This window comes from Rhinatrema bivittatum, chromosome 7 (assembly GCF_901001135.1).
Source record: "Rhinatrema bivittatum chromosome 7, aRhiBiv1.1, whole genome shotgun sequence".
NCBI classification, from domain to species: domain Eukaryota; kingdom Metazoa; phylum Chordata; class Amphibia; order Gymnophiona; family Rhinatrematidae; genus Rhinatrema; species Rhinatrema bivittatum.
Window position 1 is genome coordinate 227,437,611 of NC_042621.1, and position 18,894 is coordinate 227,456,504.

The window sequence follows — 18,894 nt, forward strand, 5'->3', positions numbered from 1 at the left end:
TGATATCACACAAGATAATTTTAGCGATATGGAGCAGATGAGAGATAGAAAGAGAAATGTGATAGCAGAATAATACCATATGGCCTCTCTAGTCTGCCCATCTGCCCAACTAATTTAGCTTTACAGTTCCCATCACTCTCTCATGGATCCTCTGTTTATCCCATGTTTTCTTTAATTCAGATACTGTTTTGTCTCCTCCACTGGGAGGCTGTTCCATGCAGCCATATGTACAATATATGTACATATATTTTTTAAGATATTAAAGTTATGCATGATTCCACCAAAATAAAAACATCAACTCACTCATCACTGAACAGCACTACAACCTGAACTCTTTCGTTTCTCTTGCTGAAGTGCAGAGTTTGGGGAACCCCCCCCACTTACTTTAAAGAGGTTCTTACCGTGCTACAATGGAATGTCTCTGACCAGCAGGTATACTGCCATCTAACCGCAGATATGCAACAGAGGGCAGGTGAGGTTTCAGAAGGTCATATTCCACAATATCCAACATGCTCTTGAGCTGGCAGAAGATTAGTAACCTGTGCTGGGCTACAACAGCCTCTGTACCACTCTCTGAGGTTCCACCATTGCTCAAACCACAATCAAGCAGAAGCTTAAAATAAAGCACATGTATTTTTATTATATTTTATTTATAAAACACATGGATGAGAAAATTTCATATTTTCAAAATGTATTTGAAAATAGTTATATTTATCTTAATGAGTTACTAATATTCTTTATCATAATTCACATTTGTACAAAGATTATTGCTAGTTTAATTTTGAAACTAAACGTTCCTTTATTTAGTTCCATTTCTAGTCCACTAAGTCACAGGAAAATTGGTTCCTACCTGCAAATAATATTCTTTAACTCTATAATATTTAGCTAAATAAAGAACAGCAATATATTACAGAGTGTTACATAAAGGAACCATTCTAGAAGCATACATAAGCTTCAGTACTTGGGTAGATATGGCTAGCTGAGGTATTAAATGTACCAGTAATTGAAGCAAGCTCTGGAGTTCTTGGATAATTGTTGAAAGTTTGTAATATTTCAAGATATTCTCTACATTAATTTAAAAAAAAGATGTGTTGCTGCCATTTGGAAGGTCCAGTGTCTACTCCCTGAGCTGCTGGGGGATGCAGTGGAGGTAGCATTCACAGTTCCTGGGGGGAGGATGGGGAAGGTGAGACAGGAGGCTCACCTATTGTTCAATGGCAATACCATCATGTCAGAGTCAAGGTGTACAAGTATTGGATTCTGAAGGGAGCCAGAACTCTCACTATAATGGCTGGGCTATATGGGTATAAATTAGGGGAAGCAGTCCAACAGAGGCTGATTTTATCAGAGCTGAAGGCTTGGAGGAGCAGCAGAAAACTACCAGGTCAAAAAAAGGATAGATTAAATTGTCTTATTGCTTTTCTCCTTTTCCTTCATTTTTATGAACTAAGATAAGTTCAGTGTAGCGACTAGAGAGGACTGAACTTATTATTTTTGTTTCAAGTCTCTGGTTGAATGGTCTAGATTGAAGTATGAAATATGGTAGTTATGTGATTTAAACTGACACTTCAAGTTAGTCTCTAAGCACAGTTCTTCATACCAGATCATAAAAAATACCATCAAAATTCAATATAACAGCAAGCTAATTGGATGAATGGACATGGGAACTCAATTATGGAATTCCTTACCCAATAAATTACAACAAATATTTTGAACTAAAAGCTTCAAGAAAGCTCTAAAAACACACTCGTTTAGGCAAGTATATGGGTTCGAACAATGCAGATGTATTTATATATTGTTTATTATGTTTTTGATGTCTTTGATTTTAACTATGTATGTATGTTATAAACTGCTATGAACTATTGGATGTATGCGGGCTATAAATAAATGTTAAATGTAAGTGTAAAATGTAAGTTATCTTTTCACTCTTAAAAGGAGGAGACTGCTCTTCATAAAATTTCAATTACTAGAGGAAATCTCCCTACAAACAAACATGGTTTCAGAAACTTACTTTGTGATCACATTTTACAATTGACTTATTTTAGAGTACAACAATTTTTTGGAGCAGTAAAAAAAAAAACAAACCCAAAAAAACCCCCTTACTTGTTTTAATGCAGATAGTTTAGGAGCATGTTGAATATCCTGAAGAGAAGAGTTCTGAGCCGCTAGCTGTTCAGTGATTCTCTTGTACTCTGGATGTTGAGTTGTTAGCACCAAAGCTGGATGGTTACATAACTTTCGCAAATATTGTAATGCCTTAAAAAAACAAACAAACATTAACATTATTTTACAGCAATTAGAAATGCCTGAGTTGGCCTCTATATAGTTGTGCTCATAAGTTTACATACCCCAGGAGAATTTGTAAGATGTGTAGCATTTTAAGAAAACATGAGTGATCATACAAAACATGTCTATTTTAATGTGTTTCAAATTAAACTTATGTATCATAGAATAGCATAATCATTAAACAAACCATAACAATAAAGGAAATAATAAAATGGTCCTATTCAAAAGTTTGCATACACTTAGTTCTTAATATCATGTATTGCCCCCTTTTATATCAATGACAGCTTGCAGTCTTTTGTGATAGTTGTGAATGAGGCCCATTCCTCATGGCAAAATGCCTCTGGATCCTGTAAATTCTTTGGTTGTCTAGCATGAACTGCATGTCTGCATTCTCCCCAAAGTGGCCAAATGATGTTGAGGTCAGGAGACTCTGATGGCCACTCCAGAACCTTCACTTTCTTCTGCAGCCACTGAAGGGTCAATGTGGCCTTATGTTTCAGATCATGGTCATGTTGGAAAGTCCAAGTGTGTCCCATGCACAACTTCCTGGCTGATGAATGCAAATTCTCCTCCAATGTTTCCTGATAAGATGCTGCATTCATCCTGCCATCAATTTTGACTAAATTCCCTGTGCCGCTGTATCTCACACCCCACCTCTGCTCACAGCAGAGATCCACCTCCACGCTTCATGGTAGGGATGGTGTGCTTCTCTTCATAGGCCTTGTTGACTCCTCTCCAAACATAACATTTATGGTTGTGACAAAGTTCAATTTTAGTCTCATCACTCCAAATTATTTTGTCCCAGAAGTTCTGAGGTTTCTCTAGATGCTGTTTGGTGTACAATAAGTGGGCTGTTTTGTGGCACTGGTGTAGCAATGGCTTTTTTCTGGAAACGCTACCATGCAACCCGTTTTTGTTTAAGTATCTCCTTATTGTGCACGCTGAAACACCCTCACCATTGTTTCAGTAGAAGTTGCTTGTGGTTTTTCTTTGCATCCCAAAAACGTTTTCTGGCAGTTGTGTCTGAAACCTTTCTTGGTCTACCTGACCGTAGCTTGGTATTAACAGAACCCATAATTTTCCACTTGTTGATCAGAGTTTGAAAAGTACTGATTTGCATTTTCAAATCCTTGAATATCTTTTTATATCCTTTTCCTGATTTATAAAGTTGAACTACTTTTGCTTTCCCCATGCTTCAGTAACTGCCAAAGTTAGTGCAGCCCTGGATGAAATGCACAAAGGTTTCTCAAGAGCTAAGAAACTCACTGACTATTTATACACAGACACTAATTACAATCAGACAAGGCACAGGTGTGGATACCTACCCTTCATTGCCATCTCAACCTGTATGTGTCAACCTGAGTGTATTTCATCAGCCCAAACACTCAAGGGTATGCAAACTTTTGAATAAGACCATTTTATTATTTCCTTTATTGCTATGGTTTGCTTAGTGAATGGCATACTGAACTAAAATTCAATTAACAATGAGGTAATTAAATTGCTATTCTGTGAAGCATAAAAATTTAATTTGAAACACATTAAAAACCCATGTGTTTTGTCAGATCTGCCAGGGGTATGTAAGCTTAGGAGTAAAACTCTATGTATACCATTTTAGGCTAGAACAGTTAATATAAATGTTTGGAGTGGAGGAGTAGTTCAGTGGTTAGAGCTGCAGGCTGAGAACCAGCAAAACCAGGGCTCAAATTCCACAAACATTCTTTGTGACCTTGTCAGTTTACCCTTGATTGTCTCGGGTACAAATTACAAACCCTCTGGGGATAGGGAAAAGTCTACAGTGCTGGAATATAATCCACTCAGCAAAGGAGGAAATATATATTTTTTAAGTTTGTTTTTATATATGCAAAAATCTGTTGAAGTCCATCAAATTTCCTGCTACAGAAAAGATAAAATTGCACCAACCTATGTTTCAGTGGTAATGCTGTATTACTGCTGAGAATTTAATTCCCTAACTCTGCTGTTCCTTGGGCTAAGAATACTAGGGAGGCAGCCTCAAGCACTGCACAACAGTGAAACCAGACTTAGGGTGCACTTATACCAGGTTCCAGGAGGAAGATGCAGTCTGCTGACACCAGTCGAGGAATGTTGCTATGACAGTTGAGCCAAATCAGAGTGGGTGATTAAAAAAATGGGGCAAAATACCAGGTAGTTGCAAATAAAGGTTCAATGTACTATAGTTCAGTTCCGACTGAGCTGGAAGCCCAAAGAAGCCGGATAAAAATTACCAGAAAAAAAAATCTATAGCTGAGTGAAAGCATTTTAAATGTACATGAACTTTGAAATTTTGCACATAAGCAATAAGGCAACCCACAGCAGAAGCTATGGTAAAGTGTGACTGGAATACAAATATAGATCAGGAGAATAATCACATTTTATTTATGACCTCTTATGAAATCTCTGTGTGTTAGCAATGGCATACTGAACTAAAATTCAATTAACAATGAGGTAATTAAATTGCACACCTGGAACACATGGCCAGTAGCCTTTAGCTTTGGCTTGTCATTTTCCTCAGTCAGAGAAGATGTGGACACAGTTTCATCAATATCACATTTGGCACGTGACTTGGCAAAATCTTCGTACAGCTGCACCTACAACCCACAAAATGACTAAATCACTACATAATTGAAAGCTGTAGATACATTGATTGTAGGATATGTAAAAGAATATTTTCAAGTGAAACCTAACCAATCACAAGAGTGGTGAAAGTAATAATTTTGTTCATTTTGGAGAAAATGAAAAACTATAGTCTGAGCAGAGTAAAAATACCTTATTTTCAGCTCAACAGTAATTATAAAATAATTTCAGCCTTTCAGTTTGACAGCTGAATAAGGATGCTCTTCTTATTTTCAGGGTTAATTTTTTTAAATTTAGGTAAAAAAGAGATAAAATCAGCTGAACTAAAACAAATTTGGGCTTTGAACTTTCAAAAAAAGGTTGTAACCAAACCTTCAGACTGAACAAGGAGTGCAGGAGTAGCCTACTGGTTACAGCAGTGGGCTACTAAGTAGGGAAGCCAAGGTTAAAACATAACACTCTTTGTGACCTTGGGCAAGTCACTTCACCCTTTCACCCTACACTGACAAGTATAAAGTTAAGGGATCATTTACAAAGTTGCAATAAGGGAATAATGGGTGAAACCGCTGTTTATCACATGACATTTTAGTCAAAAACCCACCCCTATTGTCATGAACTGTTTTGCATGCATAAAATTTTCACATGCATGCAAAGCAGCTCATTAGCTAATTCTATGTATGTAAAATAACACTGCTTGCTATAGCAGTCTTATTTCACAGAAAGTTCACTTCAGCTCAGGAATTGAAGCTAACTTTCTGTGGGAGCATTGGGATAGTAACACATCTCCATTGCTCCCATCCCACTTCATAAAGGGGTATGCGGCCAAAAATCCCCTCCCTCGCAATGTGCCAAAATCCCCTCTGGGGGTCTGTGTAGATAGTCGCCCACCCCCACCTCCTCATCTTTATAGACAGCGGACAAGTTAAAAAGTTAAAAAAAAAACAGAATAATGTGCTGCGCAGTGACACCCTGCCCTCTTTCCACTAAAGTGAAATCCCTTTTAAGGAACCTCCCTCAGATGAAAACACTCCCCTAATCCTCTGCAGATCCCCTAGTAGTCGTGGAACCCTCTAACCCTTCCTTACCTATGGACAGACTCTCTGGTGTCTATTGGACTCACCCTTATCTTAAAAACTCTCCCTGGTGTCTAGTGTGAGCCCAGAGTGTCCCTTAGGCTCCAGATCCGGGCAGTAGCCATTTTTCAAAATGGTACCGCCTGGACTTTGTCCTGTTATGTAATGAGGCAAAGGCCAGATGATGCCATTTTGAAAAATGGCTGCTGCTTCAGCCTGGAGCCTAGGGAGTGCTCAAGGCCCACACTAGACACCAGGGAGCCTGTCCTGAGGTAAAGGGGGAATGGAGGATCCACCAGACTACCAAGGAGTCTATTCTATGTAAGGGAAGGGTCTGGGGGGGTTTATTTTAGTGGAAAGGGGAGGTGTTTTGGAAAGGGGGCAGGGCATCATCACAGGGCACAATTCTATTTAACTTTTTTTTTTTTCCATTTTTCAGTCATCTGTAGAGGCAGCAGGGGGTGGGTGGGGGTCTATCAGACCTCCAGTCAGAGGAGACTGCAGCATATATTGCGATGGGGGGTTCTGGGCCACAAGGCCCTTTAAGACTATGGCAGCTCCATGTATCCTCTTTCCCCATGATAATTCTTTTGTGGAATTTTTCAGCAAAAATAAATCATGGGAAGCCGCTGCGACATTTTATTGTGGGGAGAGAATACCCTCGTGGTAAGTGTCCTCTAGCATAATAAAAATATTGCTGTTTAGTAGATGACCCCCTTTACATTGTAAGCCCTCTGGGGATAGGGAATACCTACAGTATCTAAATGTAATCTGCCTTGAAACGTCATGAAAGGCGAAATATAAATAGGGCTTCTGATATTAAGTTTTAACCGATAAACCCCAATAAAATACCTCAGATGTGAAAAAAAAAGGTGTTTATTAGATAAACACCAGTTCCCCATCCTTTGCCTACCCTGGATCCTCCACTTTGTTTTTGTGCCTTTTGCAAGCTGACGACTGTTTAGCAGCACAAATATATAAGATTCGACTTGAAAAAGTACCCTGCCCTGAGAAAACAAAACACTGATTTTTTAGTACCCACAAAGAACCCCTAATTAGCTGTAAAATAAGCACCTACATTTACCATTATAAACACCTAAAATCAGAAGACATATATATAAATAAAATTATTAATAAAGCATGCAACTGCACAAATACTACATTTATAGCATATATCTCAATGTGAGACAGTAAAGAGAGGACTATGTCATAAGTTACCTTCGCCAAAGACATTACTTTGGAAATGTATTCTCACTTATGAAATTTTTGCACCAAGTTGGAAATTCAGTCAATGGTAGTAGTACTATTATTATAACAGTTTAACATTTTGGTGGCTGACATCAGGATTTGAAACTTTCGCAATACAATACAGATAATAAAGTACCTGCCTGATGGACAATAAGCTTAAGACCTAACTGAACTTGGATGAGACACTGTAAAATATTCCAGATTACAGGGCACATCTATTTAATTCTGTAGCAGGCTCCTAACAGGACAGACTGAAATGCAGCCATCATAAAAGTACAACAGATCTGTGGTTCTTGTAATAAAACCCACTTCATTACTTATTATTGCTCAGAACACTGCAAAAGAACTTTTCAGAATCCTCAAAGTCCTCTTCCAGATGGATGCACAGCACAACAGACTGTTATTCTCCAAAATGAATGTGAAAGCTTTGTATGTTACTTTGCTGGCAATATCCTGAAAATCCACATAAGCTCAGATGATAAAAACCTGGGCACCAGAGGAACTAACATTGAAATCTACCAATACGTCTTTCTCTCCCATTTTAAACAAGTTCCTAAACACCAGATTATGAAGAACCTCGCTGACCTCAATCCATCATCCAGCTCACTTGACCTCTGTTCATCTTAGCTAGTTAAAGCAGCCAAACTGAATTGCACAGTTGGTGAACTGCTCTGAGGATGTAATGCCAACCACACTATAAAGGTCACTGTTCATCCACTCCCTTAATAAAGCCTTCCTAGACTCCAAAACATTGATATAGGTCTGAAATTATCTAAACACCCCACTCCTAGCCAAAATCATCTAAAGTCACCTTCCATCAGTTCTAGTCCCTGCTGAAGGAATGGTAACTCCTGTCAGGTTTCAGGAAGTGCCACAACAGAGGTTCTACTAGATGGCATTCTTGGCATCTTATACAGGAAATATCTCTTCCCTGATTCTACTTGATTTCCCAGTCATCTTTGACACCATTGACCATAATATCCGAGTGAGATAGAAGAAACAGAACCATTAGGGATCTACCAGGTATGTGTGACCCAGACTGTCCATTGTCTAAAATAGGATGCTGGGCTCATTGGACCTTGGTCTGACCCAGCATGGCACTTTTTATGTTTTTTTCTTATAAGAACATAAGAAAATGCCATACTGGGTCAGACCAAGGGTCCATCAAGCCCAGCATCCTGTTTCCAACAGTGGCCAATCCAGGCCGCAAGTACCCAAAAACTAAGTCTAGTCATTGTTACCATTGCTAATGGCAGTGGCTATTAGAGATGTGAATCGTGTGCCAGATCGTCTTAACGATCAGATTCGACTGGGGGGGGGGGGGGGGGGGAGAGAATCTGATCGTTAAGATATGTGAATTGGAATCGTTTCAGATTCCAATTCACATCACTAATTTTTTTTTGCACCGCTAAAAAAAAACCAAAAAACCCACCCGACCCTTTAAATCGACCCCACCCTCCCGACCCCCCCAAAACCCTTTAAAATTTACCTAGTGGTCCAGGGGGGCCTCGGGGAGAGATTTCCCGTTCCCAGGCATCACCTGTTCTAAAAATAAATGGCGCCGATGCCCCTTTGCCCTTACCATGTGACAGGGTATCCGTGCCATTGGCCGGCCCCTGTCACATGGTAGGAGCACTGGATGGCCGGCGCCATCTTTAAAGATGGCGCCGGCCATCTTTACTCATTAGCCCCTATTATACTATAATAGGGGCTAATGAGTAAAGAGTAAATGAGTAATTATACTATAATAGGGGCTGATGAGTAAAGATGGCGCCGGCCATCCAGTGCTCCCTCCATTTTTTTTTTTAGAACAGGTGATGCCTGGGAACGGGAAAGCTCTCCCCGAGGCCCCCCTGGATCTCTCCTCTCCCCGAGGCCCCCCAAGGCCCCCCTGGACCACCAGGTACATTTTAAAAGGTTTGGGGGGGGGGGGGGTCGGGAGGGTGGGGTCGATTTAAAGGGTCGGGTGGGTTTTTGTTTTTTTTTTATTGGGCCATCGGCGCCATTTTAATTAGTGGCAGCCAAAATGGCGCCGATGGCCCGAGAGCGGGAGATCGTGCCGGGACCACCCCCCCCCCCCCACTGGACCACCAGGTAATTTAACATTTTGGGGGGGTTTGGGAGGGTGGGGGAGGGTAAGGAATTGGTTTTAAAGGGTCGGGGTGGGTTTAGGGGTTGTTTTAGTGTGCCGATTTTCCCGCCCTCCCCCAAATAATTCCCGTGCTCTGTTTAACGATACAATACAAATGCCCCTGACGATAAATCGGGGGCATCTGTATTGTATCGTGCACTCTAACGATTTAGGACGATTTTAAAATTATCTGACGATAATTTTAATCGTTCAAAAACGATTCACATCCCTAGTGGCTATTCTTTAAGTGAACTTAATAGCAGGTAATGGACTTCTCCTCCAAGAACTTATCCAATCCTTTTTTAAACACAGCTATACTAACTGCACTAACCACATCCTCTGGCAACAAATTCCAGAGTTTAATTATGCGTTGAGTAAAAAAGAACTTTCTCCGATTAGTTTTAAATGTGCCCCATGCTAACTTCATGGAGTGCCCCCTAAGTCTTTCTACTATCCAAAAGAGTAAATAACCGATTCACATCTACCCGTTCTAGACCTCTCATGATTTTAAACACCTCTATCATATCCCCCCTCAGTCGTCTCTTCTCCAAGCTGAAAAGTCCTAACCTCTTTAGTCTTTCCTCATAGGGGACCTGTTCCATTCCCCTTATCATTTTGGTAGCCCTTCTCTGTACCTTCTCCATCGCAATTATATCTCTATATGTTATGTTTATGTTATAACAGTCTATGAAGCATTGACATTGAGGGCCCGGCCCTGAAAGTTTTTGCTCATTACTAAAGACAGAACAGATTGCTGTGGGTGACTCCTGTCAAACCCCTGCCCTGTAATGTACCACAGGCAATAATTCTCTCTCCAATCTTGTTCAACATCTGTCTCAGCGTTTCCCAACCCTCTTCTGGAGGCACACCTATCCAGTGAAGTTTTCAGGATTACCACAATGAATATAGACAGATTTGCATACACCAAATGCCAAACGTATGCAAATTTATCTCATACATATTCATTGTGGATATCCTGAAAACCTGACTTGTTAGATGTGCTTCCAGGAGACGGCTGGAAAACACTGATCTCAAGCCATTGTCTGATATGATTAGGACTTGCGAGCTCCAATGCTTTAGCTACACCAACATAAAGATCTTTTTGTCACTGGGAACAGACAGATGCTGTTAGAGAAATCTGGGAAGGGCCCACCTCAAATAAGCTAAACTCCAGCAAAATAGAAATATTTATCTCGGACGCCTTCACTGCCCTTTTCAAGAGCTAAAATTGGCTCTAAACTCCACCCATCTCTTAATAAAATCTGCCTTTGGAGATCATCCTCTTGGATATCAAATTAAACATGGAAACTCAAAATACTACAGTTGAAAGTAATACCTTCTACAATCTCCAGAATCCAAAGCATATAAACAGAGACAACCTGGCCACTCTGATATATACATTTGTCCTATCCTGGCTAGTGTACTGCAACTCACTATACTTAAGTCTCCCACAAAATCTCCTGAAATATCTAGTTAGTGCAGAATGCTGCAATTTTGATTTTGTCCAACTGCAGTTTCTCCAATACATTAGCTCAGCATTCTACAACCTACAATGGCCACAAATCCCCTCAAAGCTCTCTGCATTGCCTTCAAGACACTAAACAACCCTGTTCCAATCTATCTGAAGGTTCACCTGTCTCCCTACAAACCTTCCTGCATACTAAAATCCAAGAGAGAGGCACTACTACAACTCCCTGCCCCAAAAGGCTCCAGGTTGGCCCAGACTTATAAGCATGCTTTCTTCATCCCCAGGTGCTGGAATTCTCTCCCAGCTGAAGTGAGATTGGCCACCAACATAACATTCTGCCAGACATAAGAACATAAGAAAATGCCATACTGGGTCAGACCAAGGGTCCATCAAGCCCAGCATCCTGTTTCCAACAGTGGCCAATCCAGGCCATAAGAACCTGGCAAGTACCCAAAAACTAAGTCTATTCCATGTAACCATTGCTAATGGCAGTGGCTATTCTCTAAGTGAACTTAATAGCAGGTAATGGACATCTCCTCCAAGAACTTATCCAATCCTTTTTTAAACAAAGCTATATTAACTGCACTAACCACATCCTCTGGCAACAAATTCCAGAGTTTAATTGTGCGTTGAGTAAAAGAGAACTTTCTCCGGTTAGTTTTAAATGTGCCCCATGCTAACTTCATGGAGTGCCCCCTAGTCTTTCTACTATCCGAAAGAGTAAATAACCGATTCACATCTACCCGTTCTAGACCTCTCATGATTTTAAACACCTCTATCATATCCCCCCTCAGTCGTCTCTTCTCCAAGCTGAAAAGTCCTAACCTCTTTAGTCTTTCCTCATAGGGGAGTTGTTCCATTCTCCTTATTTTGGTAGCCCTTCTCTGTACCTTCTCCATCGCAACCATATCTTTTTTGAGATGCGGCTACCAGAATTGTACACAGTATTCAAGGTAAAGACCTGGCCAGGGCCGGTACTAGCTTTGTTGCTGCCCTCAGAAAGCCATGAATAAAACAATTACCACTACAATATAGTAGGCCTCCCATACCAAAATAATCCTAACTGCCAGCAGTCAAACAGTAACAACTTTACCTATGAAAAGGCAACACTGCAAATATTACACCAGTCTCTAGAACACCAATACACCTCATATTGGGAAAACAGAACAAGCCAGACTGCTATAGATCCCTACACAAAAGCTACATGCCCGCAAAATAGATCTTGGTCACATATACAGAATACAGATAGACCCTGACCACATACAGAATAAAGAGTCCACAGAAAGTATAAATAGTAATGTGTTGAAAAGAACTGAACTGGAATCCACAAATCAGCATGCAGAACAACAATGGAAAAACAGAAACATTACCAGTCTTCATAAAACATTAAATAATAAAATCAAGAAATATAAAACATAAGTAAAATCATAAAGAATAAAATTTCAAACCAGTTAATGAATATCCAAAATTTCCCAAACACCAATACAATATTTAAAAAACTCCAATAATTAAAAAATGTTCTAATTTCCCCAAAATAAAATATTTAAAAACAGCAAAAACATCAAATTATACTCATTAATTAAAATTAATAAGGATTAAAAAAATCTCCTGCTCTCCATACCTGGAATTTTTTGATTTCCAGTCACCCTGAGATTTTCATGTATTTGGGGAGAAGGGCCACACAAACTTTATCTTCTCTCTCTCTCAAACACACACATTAACATATTGATTTTTTCACACACTCCCTGTTTCATATACATGTCTATGCTCTCAAATATACTCCGCTCTCTCCCTCAGTTATATGTGGGTATGCATGCCTGTAAGAGCCTTTATGTGATACAGAGGCTCTCACAAACACACACATGCATATAGGCTGTCAGACAACCAGACACACACAGGCTGTCACACAGACAAGCTCTCCTAAAGAGATACACACATACATAAGCTTTCCCACAGACTGAGACACACACACACTGCCTCCTTTTCTCTTCGGGCCTGGTGTGATAAGCTCCACCATGGCCCTGCGGGCTCCTCTTCTCATTGGCCCCACCACTACCCACTGGCTCTTTGGGGGGGGGGGGGGGGTTTGACACCAAAACAGGAAAACTTGTGTACAGGTGCACACAGGGCGTATCACAGGAAACACTGCAGTGGTGCAGTATTTCCTCTTCAGCCGCCAGCAGGTTGAACTGCAGCCTCTCTTCCTCTTCAGCCACTGGAGGGTTTGCTTCTACTGGCAGCCCAGTGGCCTCTTCTGTTACCACCGCCCCCCGGGTTGCCACCAAATGCAAATGCATGGTATGCATACTCTGTCAAGCCGGACCTGGACCTTAAACTAAGCTTACCCACCTTAGCCAGAAACATCCCCTTGGTCACTCTAATAAGCAAACACACCATCTCATACCTCTAACCCCTTCACCCTAACACTCTGGCCTTTGACCCCACAATTTCGCTACCATTCATATTATGTACTTCTCTACCATGGCATATTATGTATTTGCACTTTGTTTCTGTATTAATTCATCAATCTTTAGTATGTAGCTAAGAATTCAGTTTGTTAGGAATTTATGCTATATTTATGTATTATGCTATTTCAAGGGCGTAGCGTGCATAGTGGTGCACAGGCACCACCAACTTTGAAACAGGGTGTGCCATGCCCCACCAACTGTGTGCATACCAGGAGACCAGCGGAGCAAAGAGGAAGAGGGCCAATCCAACCTGTCCATCTTCCCGAACTACTGCAGCCCCTACTTGATTTCCCCTTTTATCCCTAATGATCCTAGGAGTTGGTCTCATTGGGAGGGAGGTCCGAGCCTTCCTTGGGTTACTCCTGAGCTGGAGCCTTTCCTCTCCTCCATCCCAAAGCAGAAAGGAATAGCAAAGAGCTGCACCCTGCCAGCTGTAAAGTTCAGAAAAGTTACCCAAACTGCAGAAGGAACAGAAGAGAGGATGAGGGTTAGGGATGGATAAGGAAGGCAACGCTTTTTGTGGAGGAAGGGGGAAACAATCATTTCTAAGAGGCTCTCAGAGAAAACAAATGAAAGAAAACCCTGGAGCGCAGGACCGGGAACCAGCATTCACCAAGCTGGCTCTTGAGGCATGTTGCAAGTCCGGCTGTCCTGCTCTGCGGGGCATGAGTGCTGTGCGCATGAGCCCACTCTTGCGCTGAGCTTGTGCCAGTCTTCCAGGGACGGCGCAAGGGTGCACGGTGGGCCATGTGGCTCCTGTACCTGCTGCTGCTGGGCTCTGTGGGTGAGTAAGAGGCGAACGGGGTGGAAAGAAGCCTCGAAAGTGGCCTGGATAGGAGGGGATACTGCCCAAACGTTCGGAGTTTCCCTCCCTTCGCGGCAAGAAAGCAAGTTAGGATGAGTGCCTTTTCTCCAGCCTCAAAGCCTTTTACTACAAGTCAGAGCCTGGCAGAATGGAACATCTTTAGCTTTGCAGTTTGGCTAAAGCAGCAATACATTGCAAAATGTGTTGTGAATTGGAGCCTGCTTGAGAGTGAGTGAGTGAATGAGTGAGAGAAGAGAGGGCATGCGGGTGTGAGAGCCTGTGTGTGGGTGTGAAGGAGTGTATAGGAGTTGGGGAATGGGAGCCTGTGCATGAGAATGACAGCTTGTGTGTGTGTTCGTATGTATAAAAGTGGGAGCCTGCATGAGAGCGCTTTTGTGTTTATGTGGCAATATGAGGCTGTGTGAGAGAATGTGTGTGTCTATGGGGGACATGGGAGCTGCATATGAGAGTCAGCGTGTAAGAGAGCCTGTGTGTGAGAGTGAGAGCGTATTTATTTATTTATTTAAAGGATTTATATACCGGAGGTTCCTGTATAATATACATATCACCCCGGTTTACAATGAACAGTAAATATCGCTTCAAGTTAGAGGCTTACAATGAACATGGTTAATCCAAATAACAGGGAAATATATATAATAATGTTAACAATTAAGAAGTAATAATAAATAGATAACAATAAATACATAAATTAAATAAAATAGAAATAAATAGAAATAAATAAGTAACTAACAGTAAAACAGTGTGTACATATGTATGGGAGTGGGAACCTGCATGTGAAAGCCTGTGTGTGTGTGAGAGAGAGCATGTAAAAGTGAGAGCCTGTGTGTCTGAGGGGAATGGGAGCCTGTGTGTGAGACAGCATGTGAGAATAAGCCTGTGTGCGTTTGTGAGAATGGGAACATGCATCTAAGAGTATGTGAGTGAGAGCGCCTGTGTGTGAATGAGAGAATGTAAGAGCTTGTGTGTGTGTGGGAATGGAAGCTTGCGTGACAGCGAGAGCCTTCATGTGAGAGTGCATGAGTGGAAGACTGTGTGTATGTGAGAGAAAGCAGACCAGAGTGGGATCCTGTGTGAGAGAAAGCTTGTGTGTGTTTGGAGGAAGGAAAGAAGACAGGAGGAGAGAGAAGAAAAAGAATAAAAGACTGAAAAAGGAATAAGAAAGGGCTAGACAAGGGGCTAGAAGGCGCAGTTGCTTACCTGTAACAGGTGTTCTCCCAGGACAGCAGGATGTTAGTCCTCACAGATGGGTGACATCAGATGGAGCCCGGCACGGAAACCTTTTATCAAAGTTTCTAGAAGTTTTGACTGTCACACCTAGCATGCCCAGCATGCCACCACTATCCTAACATGTCCATGCAAGGTCCCTCTTCAGTCTCATAACATAGATAAAAAAAATACGAGCAAAAAAATAAAACAAACCACAGGATAACAATTCCATGGGGCAGCAGGCAGGTTTCCTGAGGACTAACAAGTGTGGACAAGTGCAAGTGCATATAGGGAAAAATAACCCTTGCTGTAGTTACATGATGTTAGTTTCCATATTAGGAGCTACCACTCAGGAAAAAGATCTAGGCATCATAGTGGATAATACTTTGAAATCGTCAGCTCAGTGTGCTGCAGCAGTTAAAAAAGCAAACAATGTTAGGAATTATTAGGAAGGGAATGGTTAATAAAACGGAAAATGTCATAATGCCTCTGTATCGCTCCATGGTGAGACCACATGTTGAATACTGTGTACAATTCTGGTCGCTGCATCTCAAAAAAGATATAGTTGCAATGGAGAAGGTACAGAGAAGGGCAACCAAAATGACAAAGGGGATGGAACAGCTCCCCTATGAGGAAAGGCTGAAGAGGTTAGGGCTGTTCAGCTTGGAGAAGAGACGGCTGAGGGGGGGGATATGATAGAGGTCTTGAATGAGTAGATGTGAATCAGTTATTTACACTTTCGGAAAATAGAAAGACTAGGGAGCACTTCATGAAGTTAGCAAGTAGTACATTTAAGACTAATCAGAGAAAATTCTCTCTCACTCAATGCACAATTAAGCTCTGGAATTTGTTGCCAGAGGATGTGGTTAGTGCAGTGTAGCTGGGTTCAAAAAAGGTTTGTATAAGTTCTTAGAGAAGTCCATTAACTGCTATTAATCAAGTTTACTTAGGGAATAGTTTCTGCTATTACTGACATCAGTAGCATGGAATCTTCTTGGTGTTTGGGTACTTGCCAGGTTCTTGTGGCCTGGTTTGGCCTCTGTTGGAAACAGGATGCTGGGCTTGATGGACCCTTGGTCTGACCTAGCATGGCAATTTCTTATGTTCTGTCCTAGGAGAACACCAGTTACAGGTAAGCAACTGCACTTTCTCCTAGGACAAGCAGGATGGTAGTCCTCACAGATAAGTGAATACCAAGCTACAGGCTGCTCCCAACATAACCATGTATAAGAGGTACCAAATCAGGTGCCAAAGGGCACAATAACTGTGGTGCTGTTAACACGGGAGACAATCTGAACCAAAGAATGGGTCCTAAGCAGGAAGAATTGGGTTTAAATCTGAAAGAGGTTACGAAGGACAGATTGGTCAAATGCACTGTCTTGTTGACTATGCTTGTCCAAGCAGTAGTGGGCAGTGAACATGTGCAGGGAGCTCCATGTTGCTGCCCGGCAAATGTCAGAGACAGGAATCGCCATGGCCCTCACAGAGTGAACTTTGAATCAGCCTCCAAGGTGAAGGCCCTCTTGTGCATAGCAGAAGGCGGTGCAGTCCGCTAGCCAGTTAGATAAGGTCTGTTTGCCTATCGCAACTCCCAGCCTGTTATCGAATTAAAAAAAAGAGTTGAGCAGATTGCCTGTAACCTGCTGTGCAATCCAAACAGAAGGCCAAAGCCCTCTTGCAATCCAATGTATGAAGAGCCCATTCCCTTGGATGGGAATGAGGCCTCAGAAAGAAGGTGGGCAAAAGACAATGGACTGATTGAGGTGAAAAATCAGTCACAAACTTAGGAAGGAACTTGGGATGCGTACGCAGGACCACACGATCATGGAGGAATTTTGTGTATGGCGGGAACGTAACAAAAGCCTGAAGCTCACTAACTCTACGAGCTAAAGTGATCGCCACTAGGAATATAACCTTCCAGATGAGGAACTTCGGGCCGCAGGAGCGCAAAGGTTGAAAAGAAGGACACATGAGCCGTTCCAGGACAATGTTGAGGTCCCAGGACACAACAGGAGGCCGAAGAGGGGGCTTTAGCTGAAGCAGACCCCTCATGAAGCAACCCACTATGGGCTGCACCAAAATGGGCGTGACAGCGACACCTTGCTGGAATGTACTAACCGCACTTAGATGCACCCTGACCGAGGTGATTTTAAGCCCAGACTCGGAAAGGTGCCACAAATAGTCCAAGAACCTGGGAAGGAAGCCTGTGAATGGATCTAGGCCATGCCCCTCACACAAGACAGAGAAACCCTTCCACTTCAACCTCCTGGTGGAAGGCTTTCTGGAAGCTACCAGAACCTGGGAGACGTTTTCCAAGAGGTCCAGGGGCTGAAGGACTAGGCGCTCAATATCCAAGCTGTCAGCACTAATGCCTGGAGGTTTGGATAGCACAGGGCACCCTGATTCTGTGTTATCAGAATGGGCGCAGTCCCGTCTGATGGGATCCCTGATCAACAAGTCTTGAAGGAGAGGGAACCAGGCTTCCAGTAAATATGCTTTTCATTCACATTTTATTGTAACTGATATTAGTAGAGTAGGTGATAATTTTAAGCAATGGAGTTAGCTAATTTTCCCCCCTAAGGATTGGGTTGCTGTGAGCATAAAATTGATAATCTATTTGCATCAAACAAAGTAGTGCTCATAAGGTAATGTAGGATGGTGGACTGTGTTCTAGGGCACCTAACAGCAGCAAATTTTATGGTGCACCACCAATTCAGCAGTCATCCTATGCCTAACTCATTAATACTCTGGTAAGATAGAGAGCAAGAAACCCTTAAAATAAATTAAATAAATACGTCAGCAAGTGCCACTCCACTGTGTGAAGTGGGGATGTGTTAGCACCAACAGCTATCTGTACACAAAATGAATACTTCTAGCATCAGCAGGGAAACTCTCCAAGGTAAACTAGCTTACAATCTGTTTAGGTTGAAAGTTTATTATTCATCTGGCTTGACAATGAACTAACTGAATACAGAGCATGAAATTTTGTTTAAATGGATGCACCAACATAAAAAGTAGAGCCACCTAGTGGTTAGAGCACAGGTTGCAAACAAAGAAAACCAGGGGTCAAATTCTGCTAATATTCCTTGTGACCTTGGGCAAGTATGTCTGAGGCAATAGAGAGAAGTTTGTAAACCCTTTGGAATAGAAGAAATTTCTGCAAAGCTGAATGTCATTTTCTTTGAAGTATCACGAAAAGTGGATTCACTAAGCTTTCTTGATATCACAACACTAAACATGAAAATTTTAAATGAAGAATTAAAAAAAAATGAGGAACAGTCTTTCTTCTATCTAGTATACTTAAGTTACAAAAACTGCTATAAATATGAGATTAATTATAACAATCACCACTTCTTTTATTTAAATTATTTCAGAGTACAGGGAAAAAAAAGCATATGGAAGACATTTGATGCTGCTTTTTAACCTACCTGCAAAGAACTTAGTGTACAATAGTAATCTTGAATGATTTTAGGCGGCAGATCCTGTAAGACATCTTCCTTCATCCTCCGTAATAAGAATGGCAAAACTTGACGGTGCAGCGCTTCCATTGCAAGAACACCTAACAAGAAAGGAAAGTAGGCAGGGAAATAATCTGT

At 41.6% G+C, this 18,894-nt stretch overlaps 1 protein-coding gene across 1 annotated transcript in view; it reads right to left on the minus strand.

Moving 5' to 3' along the window:
- Positions 1 to 18,894, minus strand: part of BTAF1 (B-TFIID TATA-box binding protein associated factor 1) — a 565,336-nt gene that overhangs the window by 146,630 nt on the left and 399,812 nt on the right. The window contains exons 32-35 of the mRNA XM_029609940.1: positions 18,727 to 18,857; positions 4,767 to 4,892; positions 2,104 to 2,256; positions 402 to 613 (exon numbers count right to left, since the gene is read on the minus strand). Coding sequence (XP_029465800.1) covers positions 402 to 613; positions 2,104 to 2,256; positions 4,767 to 4,892; positions 18,727 to 18,857 — 622 coding nt within the window. The remainder of the gene's footprint in view (positions 1 to 401; positions 614 to 2,103; positions 2,257 to 4,766; positions 4,893 to 18,726; positions 18,858 to 18,894) is intronic.